Below are 18,210 nucleotides of genomic sequence, written 5' to 3'. Positions count from 1 at the left end.
TTTAATTATATAGATAAACTTCAACAATTTAAATAATTCAATATGGATATTTTTAAAAATCTCTAAAAAAGAAATTGTTAAATAATTTATGAGTAATATAAAAGAATTTTTTAATCGTATTTTTTCAAAGTTGTGTTTTAAAAAATTTGCTATCTCTGAGGCTTAGTTGTGTGTTAGTTTTTATTAACAATTTTACTTTGTCAAAACAGATTATATAAGTATGTTGAATTATTAAGAGTTGAGATTGCTCGGCTAAAATGATAAAATGCCCATTAAAATGTAAAAAAAAATTTTGTAACATACATTTTTTATGTTATAAGATAATATAAGGAGTGTTTTTGGTTCTGTTGATGCTTAAAATAATTTTGTTTTCTCCGTATTATTATATCTCCGGTGGTAATAATTTTCTAAACTATTGAAAACTCAATCACTTATTGAATTGGAAATAAAATTTATATATATTGTGACGTTATAGGCTTTCAAAAGTTTAGTGTTTTATATTAATGGCTCAAAAAAATATAAATAAATAAAAGTTCTTAATGGCACTCTATTCATTTTCAACAACGTAACGTTTATACCCTGATTATGTATTTTTGGGGTCTAACTTTATTAACAAAAAAGCTGTAAGACATTAAAGGGGCATTCCCAAAATCGAACTCGGGACCTCTCGCACCCTAAGCGAGAATCATACCACTAGACCAAATGCCCTTTGCTGCGGAGATTTTATTATGTTTTATATATATAAAATCGGCTACGCTTATCATTTTTTCCCAAAGAGGAAATTTTTCGTAATCACTCGCAAGAATTTACTCTTTCACTAAGAATTTTTAAATACATGGAGTTCACAAAAAAATTTCTCTTATTTAGTATCGAGATTAAACTTAAGAATTGGAATGTATTTTTGTCAAAATAAATAAACATTTTAAATTCCAATGGCAAATTTTGAATAATTTATAGATTTCACCATATTTCGTTGGAGTAAAATATTTATTTTAACTTTTGAAATTTTCCTTATCGGTTATCTAAAAATTTATCAAAGCAATCTTAATTTATGTGATTTTGTCATTAAAATTCTAATTAGGATTCAGCAATCCATTGCACAAATTCTTTTCAAAAACTCTAATCCAAATCTACGGTTCAAGAATTTTAGAATCTTAATCCAGTAATATACATGCGATATAGCTTAGCTAGTTTTTTTGAAAGGGTATATACCTTAGCTAGTTACTTGTTTAATATTTTTGAAAATAATATTGGAAAAAATAATTAATTAGTCCTTGAGGTTTGATCAAACTAACTAACTCGTCCTCATAGTTTATCGATATTAATTAAAAGTTTCAAGGTTTAATTCCGTTAAACTATTTAGTTATTTCATTCATTTTCCCCTCATTTTCCCGTTAAAATATGTGAAAAGATGATAATAGCTTGAGTTATCATGTACATCATTCATGGTGTCAAATACTGCCAAACAAAGCCAAAGAATTCACTCACTCATCAACAGTCAACTCACAATCACAGAATTAGAATGCTTTATTTTTAACAATCATTTTATATTATTTATCGAGAGGACTCAAACATATGGCAGTGTTGATTTTTGCTTTACATCATCTAAGAGGGCAAGCGCGAGACAAGTTATTACAAGAGCAATTCAATTATTCCTATATTTTCCCTATTATATAATTTGACAGAATTATAAAGGGAAAAGGATGAAAAAAGTTCAGCTATCAACATAACATAAGGTAAATGTCCAATTTATTTTAATTGTACAAGAGAGAATGCTTACTATAATGGCAATTTAGTTAGAAACCGTGCTCTCTATCTCCTTCACAAAGCCATCTCCTATCCAATCTTTATCAGACTATAAACCTTTTTTGACAAGTCTCCTAAGTTCGATTGCTTCTTTCTGTCGTTGGACAAAATCTATGTGAGTTGTAAAGTAATCGAGTGAGGCCTTGAGAAACCAAAGAATTAAAACAACAAATTGGAGATACAATGCACTACCAAATTTCTAATCTTGTGCAAAACTATCAAACAGGTGGGATTGTAGGTATTTGGTGTTAAGCAATATGATAAGTCTTGAGTTTGAATTTGTAATTGCCGTGTATATTGATAAGTGCACAGCTATATGATTATATCTTTGTAACTGAATGTATTTACAAACCTCTCTATTTAAAGAGAGTTAATCATTAATAGAAATACAAGTTCAAACCTTAATTATTCTCTATACTCTTTTATGGTATCAGAGCGCTAACTACGATTTTTATCCGATCCAAATTCTTCTTTCATTTTCTTTTGCCATTTTTAATTCTTCTTCTCCATTCGAAATGTCTTCTACTTCAAATTTCTCAAACACTGTTTATTTTTCAGGCAAAACTCTTATTTCCTTCAATTCATCTCAGTTTCTGCTAAAACTTACATCTTAAAATTATCCTACTTGGCGTGCACAAGTAGTTCCTATTTTACATGGTCACAACCTGCTCGGTTATGTTGACAGAACGCTGTTACCTCCTTCTCTGTTTGTTCGTCAAGATGGAAAGAATGTTCGCAATAGCGATTATGAATTCTGGATTTGCCAAGATCAATTAATATTGGCTGCAATCATAGCATCTATGAGTTTTTCAGCGATGCACATTGTTTCATCTGCAAAAACATCAGATGATGCATAGGTAAGGCTTCAAACCTCGTTTGTGAATCAGTTTGCAACGAGGATTCTTTCTCTTCGTGAGAAATTATCCAATTTGAAATGTGAAACAAAATCTATTTCTGAGTATTTGCAGATTGTTAAAACCGTTTTTGAAGATTTAGCTTTGTTTGGGAGTCCTGTATCAACTGTTGATTTTGTGATTTTAAGGATATTGCAGTAGCAGTCCGTGCAAGAGATACCATGATTTCTTTCGAAGAACTTGAGGATAAGCTCCTCTCTCATGAGTTGTACCTTAAGCGAACAGAACCCTCCTTTGATTCGGTTCCAGTCACTGCAAATAATGTTCGAAGAGGGACTTTTAATCGAAGGAATGATAATCAAGGTTACAGCTCAGATGCTTCTCAAGGGTTTCAGTCATCACGTGATTCCAATTCTCGTTCTATTCAGTCTAAAAATATAACAGGTGGTTCGAAGATAGAGTGTCAAATTTTTGAACGACCGGGTCATAGTGCTCGTAAATGCTTCCATGCTAAAGATTTCTTCAAGAACGATTTTCCCTGACCTCGTGCAAATCATGTTAGTTTTACTAGTTCACAAGACAACAGCTGGGTTCTTGATACAGGAGCATCTCACCATGTGACTAATGATTTGCAGAATTTGTCTTTGCACACTCTGTATGATGGCCTTGATGAGTTACATTTAACTGATGGATCAGGTTTGCATATCACACATGTTGGTTCTAAAGTTCTTTCTTTTCCATTAAAATCATGTTCACTTAAGAAAATGTTTTGTGTGTTCCTAAGTCTAAAGAAAATCTTGTCTCCGTTTTTGAGTTTTGTCTTGCTAACAATGTGTCGATTGAATTTTTCTATTATTGTTTTCTTGTGAAGGATCAACTCACGGGGGAGATAATCACAAGGGTGCAAATTAAGAATTCCTTGTATCATCTTTTATCCTTATCAAAGAATCGCTCTACTTCGTCTCGTCCTACAGCTTGTCTTAGTGTTCATGCTTTGTCGTTGTTTTGGCATCAACGCTTGGGTCATCCAGCCTCAAAAATTTCTAGTTATGTTTTATCTAAATTCCAGTTACCTGTTTCATCAAATGAGAGTTTTAGTTGCAATTCATGTCATTGTAATAAGAGTCACAGACTCGCGTTTGGAACATCGTCTTTAAAAAGTACTTGTCCTTTAGAGTTATTGTATTCAGACTTATAGGGGCCTGCTTCCGTTGAATCTATTGATGGTTTTAAGTATTACTTGATTTTTGTGGATCATTTTACAAAATACATATGGTTTTATCCATTGAAATCTAAGTCTGGAGTTTCTTTAATTTTCCTTACATTCCAAAAACTTATCGAGAGCAAATTTTCTTCAAAAATTATTTCAGTTTATACCGATGGGGGAGGGGAATTCATTGCTTTAAAATCAATCTTTCGGGCTAAAGGTATTACTCATCTTCAAACACCTCCACATGCTCAGCAACATAATGGTATTGCTAAGCATCGTCATAGACATCTTGTTGAAACAGGGTTAACTCTTCTTCATTCTGTGTCTTTACCGTCCAAATTCTGGTCGTACACCTTTCAAGCAACGACCTATTTAATAAATAGGTTGCCAACTCCAATTCTTAATTATTCCTCACTATACGTTAAGCTTTTTACTCAGCAGCCAAATTACTCTAGTTTACGTGTTTTCGGATGCCTATGTTATCCATGTTCAAACCCTACACTAAGAATAAGTTTGATGCAAAATCAAAACCATGTATCTTTCTAGGGTATTTTTTGAGTTAGAGCGCTTATTTATGTTTCGATTTTAATCAAGGTCGAGTCTACGTGTCACGTCATGTTGTGTTTAACGAAAGTGAGTTTCCAGGTCAAAGTAACTCGTTGCAAGTAGTATCTAATCCAAACTCTTGGTACGATTATCAAAACGATAGCGATAATCTTCCTTCAATAGAGGTTACGTTTCATCCTTCCAATTCAAATACAAATCATTCGAGTCCTCCTGTTGTCTCCACTTTGATTGAGTCGTCCAATATTCCAGTTGTGTCTTCATCTTCTACTGCATCGGAATCAACTTTCAAGTCCTTCAAAATCTACAATCTGTTAGTGTTAGAGTCATCGTCTGTTGCTTCAGTTCCAACTGTGCGTACTCATCCCATGCACTCAAGGTCACAAAACAACATCTTCAAGCCGAAAATAATTCATAAAGCTACTAAACATCCTTTACCTTCTTCTGTTGAACCAACATGTGTGTCACAAGCCTTGAGTGTTCCTGAATGGCGATCAGCCATGTCTTCAGAGTATAATGCTTTAATTACTAATGGTATTTGGCTTTTGGTTCCTCCGGACAATAATCAGAATTTGATTGGTTGCAAGTGGGTCTTCCCCGTGAAGAAAAATACAGATGGTTCAGTTGCTAAATATAAAGCATACTTAGTTGTGAAAGGTTATAGTTAGAGACCGGGGGTGGATTATAGAGATATGTTTAGTCCAGTCTTGAAACCCGCTACTATTCGTATCATGCTCACGCTTGCTGTTACAAATCAGTGGGATGTTTGTCGATTGGACGTTAATAACGCCTTTTTACATGGTCCTTTGCAGGAAGAAGTTTTTATGAGGCAGCCTCTTGGGTTTATTGATACGGCTAAACCCAAGTATGTTTGTAAGCTTGTAAAGGTGTTGGATGGTCTTCGTCAAGCTCCAAGGGCTTGGTACCAGGCTCTACGAGATTATACCTGGCAATTCGATTTATTCAATCTAAATGTGACCATTCACTGTTTATATTTCGCAAGGATGATGTGGTATGTTTCTTTTTGGTATATGTTGATCATTTACTTCTTACAAGGAGTTGTAAATCTTTCATTAAATCATTTGTCAGTGAGCTTGCAGCACCATTCTCTTTGAAAGAACCACAATCACTCAACTTGTTCTTGGGTATTGATATACATACCAATTCAGCAGTAATGTTCTTATCACAGCATCATTATATTAGCAAATTACTAGTTGCTACTAAGATGGATGGTGCAAAGCTTGTGTGAACTCCTTTTGCAACAATAACTAATCTAGTTAAAAATACAAATTTAGATTCGGTTGTTCATGCTACTGGGTTTAGAAAGCTTGTTGGTACATTACAGTACTTGACATGGACTCGTCTTGATATTTGTTTTTGGGTTAACAAGCTATCTCAGTATATGCATAGTCCAACAGCAGCTCATTAGGATGCATTAAAGCGGTTGTTACGTTATCTGAAGTCTACTATTGACCACGGTATCTTAATCACTCCACAGTCTTCTCTTGATTTTCATGCTTTTTCAAACGTCGATTGGGCAGGTGATCCTACAGACAGATTTTCAACCACTGGATTTATACTTTATATTGGTTCAGTCCCTATTTCATGGTCCTCTAGAAAGCAAAAGTCAGTTGCCAGGTCATCAACAGAAGCAGAATACCGAGCTGTGGCTGCTGCAGCATCTGAAATAGTGTGGGTTCGATCATTATTGTATGAGCTTGGTTATTCGATATCATCAATCCTATATCCGACACTTTACTATGACAATGTGTCTGCAACTTATGCTTGTCAAAATCCAGTGTACCATTCTAGAATGAAGCACATAGAAATTGACATTCACTTTGTGCGAGATTTAGTTCAGAAGAAGAAATTACGCATGGCATATATATCATCAAAAGACTAGTTAGCTGATCTTCTTACCAAACCATTGACTAAATCGATTTTCATATCAAACAAGTTCAAAATTGGTGTTCGAAGTGGCACCCCAATCTTGCGGGGGAGTGTTAAGCAATATGATAAGTCTTGAGTTTGAATTTGTAATTGCCGTGTATATTGATAAGTGTACAGCTATATGATAATATCTTTGTAACTGAATGTATTTACAAACCTCTTATTTAAAGAGAGTTAATCATTAATTGAAATACAATTTCAAACCCTAATTATTCTCTCTACTCTTTTATTTGGTGACTCGATTGCCGATTCAAGGATCAAAATCTTCAAAAAACCAGAGTTCAAGCTTTTGTATTTGCTCTCTTTGAACTATAATTGAGTTAGAATCTGTTGAATCACCTGAACCTCCTCTAAATGAATGATCTTCAACAACATGATACCATGAGATATTGGTATCATCCAATTGCAATCTGAGTTAATTCACTTCACCAACTCAGAAACCCACCTAACATCTGGTGCTGAAGTGGTCAAGTTAAACCGATTCAACAGTTTTCCTTACTAAGTTTCGCTTATAACTTTTCTCTCAAATCCCTTCTAAATTTTACCCTCTCCATTGCAGCTCTTCCTCGAGGGTTGAGTCCCAGAGGTCTACCTGATGTAGTTCGACCCGAGTTAGAGTTGATAGGAGGCTACAAAAATTAGATCCGAGTGAAGACCAACAGTGGAGACATAGGTAGTGAGTTTAACAAACGTTTGGAAAAGAGTTGTGTTCCCTTCCAATTCAATGGAGCAATTAACCTAGAGTATTATCGTCTTTTCTTAAATAATTTTAAGAATATTTTCATCTTTTCACACATTTTAACAGAAAAATGAGGAAAAAATGGATAGAAGGACTAAATAGTTTAACGGAATTAAACCTCAGGAACTCTTAATTGATATTGCTAAAATACGAGGACCGAATTAGTTAGTTTGGTCAAACCTCATGGACTAATTAATTATTTTCCCAATAACATTTTAAGTTTCAAAATCCAATTTCCAATTTCCTCAATTTTCTTTCTCCACACCCTAATTATAGTTAATCCATGCATAGATGAAGTCACAGCTTTTTTCTCTAAACTCCACAAAAATTAACAAACTAGATAGAATTTATCAAATTTTCTTCAAACAAGATTAATTCATGAACAAAACCCCAAATTTCACATCTCCCTTCACCACACATTACAACATTTTCTTTGAAACACACAATTTAAAAACTAACATAGACAGTAAACTCCAACAAGGTCTCAGCACCATCAGTCTCATGTTGATTGTTAACAGGAAAAGTCTTAACAATAGCATAACCCTGAGCATTAACATACTTGCCAGTGCCACCCATAATGGCCAGTTGAGATTCCGATACTGCGGTCCGGTGAACCCCAAAAAAGGTAAGACTATCTTCAAAGTGACCAGATTGAAACAAAGTTGTGAATGCCATAGTTTGACTAGTACCATCAACGGAACTAGCAACATAAAACCCTTGAGCCCTGCCCACAAATCCTGAGCTCAGATCATGCCCTTCAGTTAGTTCGTCATCGATGACCGTTATTGTTCCAAACATTAACTGTTGAAGGGTGGAAGGTAGTTTATCTCCATTGACAATTGGAACATTGAATGCATTATTATTGATTAGGACATTATTACCATTGTTTTGTACTACGTTTGCTGTTGCACCACTTAGGCCTGTAAGGAATGGTAAGTTATTGTTGTTAATAAGACCATTGTTGTTGTTGTTTTGTGGGACTCCATTGTTAATTGGAAGCACTGCACCATTAGGTTTGGCAAATGGAACCCTACCATTTACCGCCGGATTGCTGACTATGCCAGTTACTGCTCTGGCTGTAGGATTTGAGCCACCAAGAATGTCATGCATAAAAAATGTTAAGGTATGACCACCAAGGTTGGCTGTTGTGGCTGTATTAGTGGGGTTGGCTGTTGTGGCAGTACTTGTTGGGTTGGATGTTGTGGCAGTATTAGTGGCTGCAGCCACCGGAGGCACCACCGGAGCCACTGGTTCATCTCCTTCGAGCGTCTGAGCTGAGGTGGTGATTGCAACGGTGAGGGTGAGGAAGAGAAAATAGGCTATGGCCTCGTTTTTGAAAGAAAGAAAGAAATGGGTATCCATGAAACAGAGATTTAAGAGTTTTCAAAAAAGGGTAAAGATTATCCTTTGTGTTTTGGTGTTTTAGTGATGCATTGAGGGTGTTTGAGTTTATGTATATATAGTTTTTAGTCGTGAAATGGAGTTGATGAATGGAGTTGGTAGAGTTATAATTTTCAGTGTTTTGGTTGGGAATGAACACAATCATTTGTTTTCAGGTGAGGAAAGTGGAATTTAAAAAGAAAATGGTTAGGGCAGGAGTTTAAGGTTTAGCTCACCTAAACAAAATCCATGTATCCTTTCTATTTGCAGCTAAGATTAGGGACCATTTGCAGCAAATATGCTTATTAGGCGAGTTAAGCGCACACAATGAATTGGCTAGACTACCTATATGCAATTTCAAAATGATATCAAAACCAAAGAAGAGATTATAGTTTAGGTTTCTTTTTGGTTAGATTATAGTTTAGATTTCTCGAATTTGAATTCTCTCGATCAAAAATACTCAATTGGATGAATTTCAGGGAGAGCTATCCCTGTTGTTTATCCCCCAGTGTTATATATATATATAAAGAGAATAGATTATAGGGAAATATCAATTTATCCAATGAAAAGTGAATGGTATGGTTTCAAGACAAAATTACTTTGCCATTGTTCAAAATATTTGTCTGCTTTGTTCACTGCTAAGTTTACACTTTGCAACTGCATGTCACCTGATATTACTTGTACAGATAATACACAAACTGGCTTTTTTTTTTTTTTTTTTTTCATTTCATTAATTTAAACAACACGAATATGTCTCTCCAACAATTTCAAACCTGACTCGATCAAAACTTTCCTATTTATACATATCTATCTCCTGTGGTTCAAAAAAAAGAAAAAAAAAATGAATAAATAAGTGTGACAAGAACAAACACTCTCTTTCTCTTTCTTATCTTGTGTTCTCTCTCTTTTTTTTTTTTTTCCAGTAGCTAAAAGAATAATAATAATAATAATAAACAAAAATCTCTCTTTCTATCTAATGTAGCTCAGATAATATATCAAAAAAGAAAAAGAAAATCTAACAGAAAATCTCCATGCTAACATCTGCAACCAGTTCCTCAATCAAAGAATTCTCTATTTCTCTACCGACTTCTCGAATATCATCTCCTAACTCCAACCATCCATCATCTTTTCCCAGAATCTTCTCAGATTCTTTGCTTGCTTCCTTTTCCTGGCAAACAAGTAACATCCACATCTCGTCCTCAATAGTGTCCTGGCCATGACTAAAAGTAACCCTTCTTGCCACAGGTTCTCTACATGTCAGCACACCCATTGATGGCTGCAAAATCTCTGCTAGCCCGGAATTTATGCGATCAAATAGAAGCCTTCTCTCTGATCTCTTCCAAGATATTTGCTCACCATACTTCTTCTCCAAGGTCTCAAAGATAGAAAAACTGATTGGGCATTCTTGAGAATGCCATGTATCAAAACCCACAGGCAAGTTTTTATTTTGAATACCTGCCTCAGTTAATACATCAACCAGATAGGAGAAATCCCTACTCTCTTCCACTTTGAATGAACTAATTGGACCTTCTTCTACTTTGAATGAACTCATTAGACATTCATTTTCTTCAGTATCATTTATAGATCCTTCCCCGATATCCTCGTTGTCACTAGATACTGCCATACTAGATCCTTCCGAGTATGATTCTGCTGTCTCTGATTTTAGAAGTTCAAGTTGCCTATGTAACCCTACCAAAAAAAAGGGATGTTAAAAGAAGTACACACACATACAAAAGGGAAAAACATGGAAGAAAATGAATATGTATAAAGTTTAAAAGAAGCAGCACTAATTTACTAACCATTTAAATAAGCATTCACACTCTTAAAACCGTCAGAGCTAGATGACATCTGTTTCCTGTACAATGAATCCAGTACTGAATTTGGACTAGGTTGATAAGCCTCGTCAAAGCTCATCAGCGACTCTGGATCTGTGCCAGAGAATTGTGAAGAAACAGACTCCATTTCAAAGATTCCACTGGACATTTCCTGCAAAATCAGCAAACAATTACCTATAAGGAAGAAACACAAACTTTTCAGACAAATACGAAAAAGATAATTCAAAGTACTAAAAATGATAAGAAGGCTTAAACTTCAGAAGAAGCAAATTGATATTTGCTTTCAGGAAAAAAAATAATAGAGCAGAACTATTTGATCTCTCTCTCTCTCTCTCTCTCTCTTGCTGTTTCTTCTTTCCTTTACAGTAATAACATGATAGAAACTTCTTGCCTACACCTGGTATGTATTATCATTCTTTTACCCAATGCATGGTCAGAAATACTCTCGTTTGAACCAAAACACTGTTTGTGATTGGTTTAGTGTATAGGTGAGCCCATACTCTGGGTGTAAGTAAGACTTTCCCTAAAATAGCTTACTGAAAAATAGACAGAAAGACAGAGAGAGACAAAAACAAGCTTAGTTTCATATGCACATACAACGAGTTTTTACCTCTTGCTAAATCTTAAATTTCATGATAGTTAATCTATATCTATCATTATTCTTCACAACACAATGCATTAAAAACATAAAAAAGGTAAGAAATTCAAATCAACCAAAATGCCTGCCTGTATTTTAGTCACCCAAGTCCCAGAAAAACAGTCACCTCCAAACTTCTGGCTGTATGCATTTTGTATCCAGAAAATAGTCAAGTGTGTGTAAGACAATGAGATGATGATAAATACACCAACTATAACATATAGATGACCTATCCATAATTTTGATGGTTAATAACACTATCTCCACAGGCCTCCACTAAACACTTTCTATCTCAGATATATTACATGCCAAGGTGGCCAAATTATTGAAAATTATCACACAGCATTAATAAATTTTTATGTTACTAAGCCATTACAAATTTTATGTAAATGGGCGTATGTTTCCATCTGTCATTTTGTGTGGGTGGGTCAAACTAAAGAAAAATTTTATTGAATCCCATAGGATCTCCCCTTGTCAGATTAACCGTCCTAGATTTCATTTGGCTCAGGCCCACTTTAGTAAAGTTCGGAATAGGAACCACCTAGCCTAAGCCTGTGCCTTTGCATTGGCTGAACATTGGTGGAAATGGGAAATTTACCGCACCCGCTACAGCATTGGTTTGAAAGACCGAACATCTTCAGCAGCAATCATTAAACTAGCAAGCAAGTAGTTGAAATTGTGCTTGCCAAAAATAAAAAAAATAGAATAGAAGACACCCAATTTTCTCTTGATATGTGCAAACGAAAAACAAGATTCCTTTATATCAATTATATTTCATGTGCAAGATGCAACAAACCTGTCGAATTGAAGAATCTTTGATTTGAGAAGGAGAATCCTCCTCATTTGCTGATGAGCTGCAGTTTCTTAAATCTAGTTGTTCCTCCTCATGATTTGAAGGGGACATCTTTACAACATAAGTCTCCTCATCAACCTCCATGCTGCAGTTTCTTAATTCTAGTTGTTCCTCGTCAGACAGATCCTCTTCCCGGCCTTGATTCTTGTGCCTGTCTGAATGCTTCTTCAGTTTGTGTTCTAGTTCCTTCTGAATCACATAATCATCTTCTCCTAAGTAACTGTTTTCTGATTCCAAGTAGGGAATAGCTTGAGATTTTTCAAAGCTGAAGTCTGAGCAGAAACATTCTGATCCATCTCTCTGGTTAAAATCTTCCTCCCTTGACTTCTTTTGAGCATTTTCAAGAGATTCATGGTTGGTCCTGGTATTAGGAATTGCAGCTGCTTTAAAGCTTGGAAGAAGGGATCTGTATCTTGTTAAGTTTCTGACACTGCTGATACCTGAAGGTCTAGCAAAGTTCACATTTCCATTGTCAGGAACCACTTGCTTGCCCGGACCAAACTTACTAGGCTTGTCAGGATTGCACAAACCAGCCAGTTCAACTTGTTGAAACCTTTTCGTTGTCCTCCATCTTTCAGAGATTTGCTTCTTGGCTTCCCTGGCTGCATGTGATCCATCTGAACAGCAAAATTGACTCTTCCTACTAGATGAAAGTGACTCAGATTCATTTGCAAATAGGCCACTACCACTATTTTCAGAACTTGGTTCATCTGTAGGCACACTACTAATATCATGCACCATTTTCCTAGTAATTTCCCTTGAAAATCTAGACCGCCGAACAGGTTTCAGACCATTTCCCAATGCACCATCTGCCTTTCCATGATTTGGTTTCAAAAGAACAATATTGGTAGTGGGACGACATGCTTTGTTATTTGACTTGAATTTTGAACTCAGAAACTTATTGATGTGATCAATGTGAGGTTCTCCAGAAGAAAATTTCCCAAAAATATTCTGAACATTCTTTAGTGAGTCAACATACCCTAGTTCACTTCTCCTCCTAAATTTCCTGCACAGTCTAATGTGTCTACATTCAGAAGCATATGATGACTGTGAGACTGTAAGGTACTCCAACTTCAAGTTAGAATCAACATCGGTTGGCTCACTGGGTTTCTTGGTAAACTCTAAATTTGGTTTCTGGAGGTATTTTTGAATATTATCAATTTGAACTTTCTTATCCCCTGAAACATGATTTGGTTCTATAACTTCTGTCTTGGCCTCTGATGAACTGGAGCGAACTTTCCTTTTTTGAAGTGGCATGCTATGGTGCTTTCTCCTCAATGTTTCTAATACTTGGAAGATAGTATTACATTCATCCTTCTCTTCAATACTCAACCTAAATGAATCACGTTCTGAGCATTTCTCTCTAACACCAAACAACACAACTCTACGTAGATAATTCTCAGAGTATACTCTAGGTTTCTTTTGAACAGGCTGCTGAGTTGAAATTTCTTCAAATCCCATTAATCTTGCCATAACACTGGGTACAGGCTGTTTAGATTCCCTCTTTGCCGACATTTCTCCAGCAACTTTAGGCAACTACTCTGAAAATCTCAAACACTCCCTAGAAAATACAATGGCATACCTGCATCAAATCAAAGAAAAATGCCATTTGAAGAAGGAAATTAGAAATTATTCGTATATTCCAACTCATCAAAACTTTCCCAGTTTTCCTTCTTCAAGCTATTTGCCATTTATGCAAAATTAGGCAGAAAGAACACTGAAAAGCCAGATGACAATAAGTTACTTGCTCTATTTTCCTAAGTGATTGTCCTATATTAATTAACTAATTTAGAATGCCAAATCTGAAAGAATTCTAAGGAATGCAGCCTTTCCTGCATTCCTGGAAATGATTCTATGTCATTTCAAGAAATATGTATAAAGGACCGGTATTGGCAGAAAAATAAATTAAAGAAGAAATTTACGGAAAAAAAATAAAGCGAATAACAAGAGATTAAATGGCATATAAAACAAAAAAAGTAACTATAAACACAATCATTCTGGAAACATCATAGCCTAAACATTAAAAAAGAGAGCGAAGAAAGATAAACAAGCTTGAAATCTAAGCCTAATAAAACATCCTCCATTTCTTTTTCTTTTGCTAATAAGCCTAAAAAAAAGTTGGATTTGCTTTTGAAAAAGCTCCAGTTCCATGCACTAAGAACAAAGTTGCCTAGACCATACCCATAAACATAGAAAAGAATAAACAAATGGAAAAAATTAAAAATTAAAAAATAAATATGGGCATAGAAAAGGTAGGAAACTGCAATTGAATCAAACCTGAATCCAAAAAGCAGTTTCCAGAAACCCCATAAATGCTAAACCACGTTAAATGCAAAAGCAGGAAAAGTTACAGGCAATTTTGGCAAGCAATAATTAGAACAACATAGAAACAAGTGTAAAGCGAGCATGGCACCCATATCATCATTCATAAGCACTCAGAGATACTATAATTTTCAATGCCAGTGAAAAAGAACAAGAACCCACCAATTAATTATCATAATATAATCAAATAACACCATTAAATTCAAACAACAATAATAGCGATCTATGGTTTCATAGCATAAAAAAAGAACATGATTAAGATGCCACTATAACAGAACATTACTATTAAATTTCCACTACAGAACCAAAAAAATAATTACCCACTTTGACAAAAGCACACGCAAAAATCTAATCCCAGACAAATAATTCCAAGCCACCCTCCACAGAATTTATTTTTTTTTAAATAACAGCAAAGAAACCCAGAAATTAATCAAACAGAAAAGGAGAAAAGATAAGAAAACTGACCTTTCTCAAAGAGAAATCTCCAAATCAAGGTAGAAATCTTTACTTGTACTGAACACCCATTACTCGATTTTATCACACCACAGAATTTGAATCAAAATCGCTTCTTTCTTAATTAATTTTCTTAATAATGTCTCAGTAAATGAAGCAATCACTTTCAAATCTTGATTATAAATCGAGCAAAAGAAAGAGACAAGCCGACGCGTTGAAAGATAATTCGCGGTCAAACAGATATAAATTTAAACGAAAGGGTCAAAATCGATTGAAATTTAGCAAATTTAGACACGCAAAGAAGTTAAATAAATTAAAACAGATCGTCCAAAAGATTAAAATGGGATTTGGTTTGTTGATAAATCAAAAAGCATATAATAATAATTAAAGAAAATGATCGATTGCTTTAAAAAAAGAAAGAAATAAAAGAAGAGAGACATTAATGATTGATAATTATTTTAATATTATTTTATTTAGAAGAAACAAAGAAAGGTGGGTTTGGTTTATCTGTGTCGTTTCATGTACTTACGCGCGCAATACCGATCGTGTTCGCGTATTTGGCGCTAAAAAGATACGGTATGTTTTTAATGGTAGAAATTTGCTATTGTCACACATGTTTTTGCTGCTTCCAGATTCGGTGTCAACGTTTGGTTTCGTGGAGTCGGGGGAGAAGTCAAAAAAATTGGAGTGCAGATAGGGAGAGTTTTTGTTTTATCTTTTCAACGCTGAAGTATCGAAAAGTACTTGGAATTTGTATTATGGTGAGAAATGATTGGCCTACGCTTAGCATGAGAATAAACAGGTGCACGTGTTTTGCATGTGAATTGGGCGTTCCTTTATTAGGGTTTGACGCAACTGGTAGGCTAATCATAAATGGGTGAAACCTTAAACTAGGCCTAGGCCTAGGCTGTAGGCCCAATGCAATCGTTCCGGGTAATTTGGGTTAGTTAAGCCTGCCTGCGATAGTCGAATTCGAACCGGTGCAGATAGGAATTGTGTGCTAAGATCGGATCAGAGTAGTCCTAGAGTTTCAATTTTGAACCGGATAAGAAGCGAGCGGATGGGACCTAGTTTCGGTTCGAAATACAGTTAAAAACTGAAATCAGATTTTCACTAGGAAAAAAAAAAAAAAAAAAACTGCTTACCAAAATCTGGAGCCGGAGCCAAACCGAAAATTGACGGTTCCGGTTACGATTTAGAAAGAACGATTATGATTTTGATTTCGATTCCTTAAAAGTTCTAAAATCGATTGTTCTAACCGGTTCTCAGACTGATTTTTCAGCGAATTAGATAATTATAAAATCAAAAATTAGAAAATTTTTTTAAAAAAAAATTTAAAATTGAAATATTTACAAAATAATTTTGGAAAAAACTTTAAGAAAAATTAAAAAAAAGACTTGAACTTAATATACTTGTTTTAAAAAAAGATTGAACTTTTTATTTAAAAAAAAGGGGGGGGTTTGAACTTAATTTATTTTTTTAAATGACAAGGGGTATTAATAGTAAGTCCAAAAAATCTACTTTTCACAAATATCCTTAAAATTAGCTGTTATATAGTTGTTAAGAGAGTTAATTTGGAGATTTCACAAAAATATTTGAAAAAATTAAAAAAAATTACTGGAACCTGTGGAATCGCCGGTTCTAACTCGTGTTGGTGATATGCTAAAAAGAAGCAAATGAACTTAAAAGCAAGAATGAAAGCTAAGAAAGGTCCCCTTCTCGGGATAGGTGGGCTCATCCTGACTACGGTTCGCCGGAATATTATCTCTATCTATTCTATGGTGTATGACCAGGGTCTCCTATGACTACCACTTGAACGGGTCAATCAAAGGCTTTATCAAAAGTAGACATCTTTTTAATTTAAATAGAAAATGGCGATAAAGGATTTTTTTTTTTTTTTTTGAAAAAAAAGGGGTGTGGGAGTTTCCTATATAAGTATACCTAAGGGTGGCCATATTACGGTTTTGAGAACCGAAAACGTCGATTCGAACCGATCTCAAACTGAAATCGAAACCGGAATCGGAGATTTCTGTTTCGATTCTGGTTTCAGATTTGTGGAACCGCAAACCGGCAGTTCCACAAAATCGGTCGGAACCGGATTGGAACCGCCGGTTTTCCGGCCGGTTAGAATCGGCCGTTCTAGCCGTTAGAAACTGTTAGTTTTGTTTTTTTTTTTAAATTTTATTGTGAAATCTCTTAATTACCCATCCCAGTAGTCATAAACGGCTACATAATGGCTAGTTTCAAGGGTATTTTTGGAAAAATAATTTTTTGGATTTATTATAAATACCTCATTTCATTTACAAATTCATCACAAAAAAATCTCTACTCTCTCTACTTACTCTCTCTACAATATACTACACTCTATTTTATATTATTCTTCTCTACTCTACAATCTCTCTTATTAAGTTATTATTCTCTCTAATTTTTTTTATTCAATTTTTCAAATTATATCTTATTATCATATAATGGCAAGTGGAGGAAACTCAAATTCGAGTAACGGCAAGGGAAAGATTGGAGAAACACAATATTCATCTATCCCTACAAACGACATCTTTGATTTCACTCTCAACCAATTTAATTTTGAGGGATATCCAAATGAAAATTTGGAAATTCCAACTTAAGAATCTGAATTTAATAATGAGCAATTACAAGAAGAGGAAGAGCAAGAGCAAGAGCAACGAGCACAAATTGTTGGAAGAGCAAGACAAAGTTCTGACATATTTGTCATTCATTTCACGAAAAAATTCAAAGGTGAGAAAATGTACGATGTAATTTGCAATTATTGTGAAAAATCTTATAAATTTAAACAAATGGGCGGCTATGGATCATTTTGGAAGCATTTGGAGACAAAACATCCAACAAAAATAAGAGTTGATCGGTCTCAAACACAAATTTCCGGGTACGCATCTTCTAACCTTTCTTTATTTCAATATTCTGAAAAAATACAAAAAGAAGAATTAGCAAAAATGATTTCTATGGAACATTTATCCTTTAGTTTTGGTGAAAAAGTAGATTTTAATAATTATTGTCAAAAAGCTTTAAATCCTTCTGCTAAAAGAGTGTCAAGAAATACTGTAAAACGAACAATTATTTCTTTATATAATAAAGGAAAAAAAGAGTTAGAGTTTTTATTTTCTCAAATAAAAATTCGTGTTTCAATTTGTTGTGATATTTGGAGTGATCATTGGCAAATACATTCTTATATGGGCATTACATGTCATTGGATTGATGATGATTGGAAAATTCAAAAAAAAATTATTGCATTTCGTGTTTTTGATGATAAACATACTGCAAATAATATTTATAGAATAATTGCTTCAATTTTAGATGAATATAAGTTGACAAAAAAAAATTTTTTCAATTTCATTTGATAATGCTTCTGCTAATACTAAATCAATTATTGAACTTAAAAATATTTGTGAACCAAATATTGGTGGAAAATTTTTTCATATAAGATGTGCATGCCATGTTTTAAATTTTTGTGTACAAGATGGTTTAAAAATTCTTGAATCTTTTATTTCTCCAATTAAAAAAGTTATTTCATATTTATGGGGACATCCCCAAGTGATGAAAAGTTGGGCTAAATTTTGTAAGGAAACTAATA

The 18,210-nt window shown here is 34.3% G+C and overlaps 2 protein-coding genes across 2 annotated transcripts; both read right to left on the bottom strand.

The window, feature by feature from the left end:
• Positions 1 to 7,520: 7,520 nt before the first annotated feature.
• LOC105634746 (dirigent protein 25) lies at positions 7,521 to 8,531 on the bottom strand. Its single transcript, XM_012217656.4, has one exon. It carries the CDS (start codon positions 8,483 to 8,485, stop codon positions 7,571 to 7,573), a length of 915 nt encoding a protein of 304 aa, XP_012073046.1. The 5' UTR covers positions 8,486 to 8,531; the 3' UTR covers positions 7,521 to 7,570.
• Positions 8,532 to 9,254: 723 nt separating this feature from the next.
• TRM18 (Phosphatidylinositol N-acetyglucosaminlytransferase subunit P-like protein) lies at positions 9,255 to 15,023 on the bottom strand. The gene is made up of 4 exons (XM_012217649.4): positions 14,616 to 15,023; positions 11,772 to 13,410; positions 10,303 to 10,489; positions 9,255 to 10,192 (listed from the first exon to the last, which is right to left on the bottom strand). The coding sequence occupies exons 2-4, from the start codon at positions 13,341 to 13,343 to the stop codon at positions 9,519 to 9,521; spliced, it is 2,433 nt and encodes an 810-aa protein (XP_012073039.1). The 5' UTR covers positions 13,344 to 13,410; positions 14,616 to 15,023; the 3' UTR covers positions 9,255 to 9,518.
• Positions 15,024 to 18,210: the final 3,187 nt, after the last annotated feature.

The sequence above is a fragment of the Jatropha curcas genome, chromosome 6 (assembly GCF_041381405.1).
Source record: "Jatropha curcas cultivar XTBG-Jc1 chromosome 6, XTBG_Jcur_1.0, whole genome shotgun sequence".
Lineage (NCBI taxonomy): Eukaryota > Viridiplantae > Streptophyta > Magnoliopsida > Malpighiales > Euphorbiaceae > Jatropha > Jatropha curcas.
The sequence above is the reverse complement of the archived record's forward strand: the minus strand, read 5'-3'. Positions and strand labels throughout refer to the sequence as shown.

Bases quoted from the DNA above. Each gene is read 5' to 3' on its own strand.
- LOC105634746 (XM_012217656.4), bottom strand. From the start codon at position 8,485: ATGGATACCCATTTCTTTCTTTCTTTCAAAAACGAGGCCATAGCCTAT.
- TRM18 (XM_012217649.4), bottom strand. From the start codon at position 13,343: ATGTCGGCAAAGAGGGAATCTAAACAGCCTGTACCCAGTGTTATGGCA. The intron at 10,490-11,771 runs GTTTGTTGCATC...CTGATTTTGCAG, and splicing joins AAGATTCTTCAATTCGACAG to GAAATGTCCAGTGGAATCTT. The intron at 10,193-10,302 runs GTTAGTAAATTA...TTTTTTTGGTAG, and splicing joins TGTGAATGCTTATTTAAATG to GGTTACATAGGCAACTTGAA.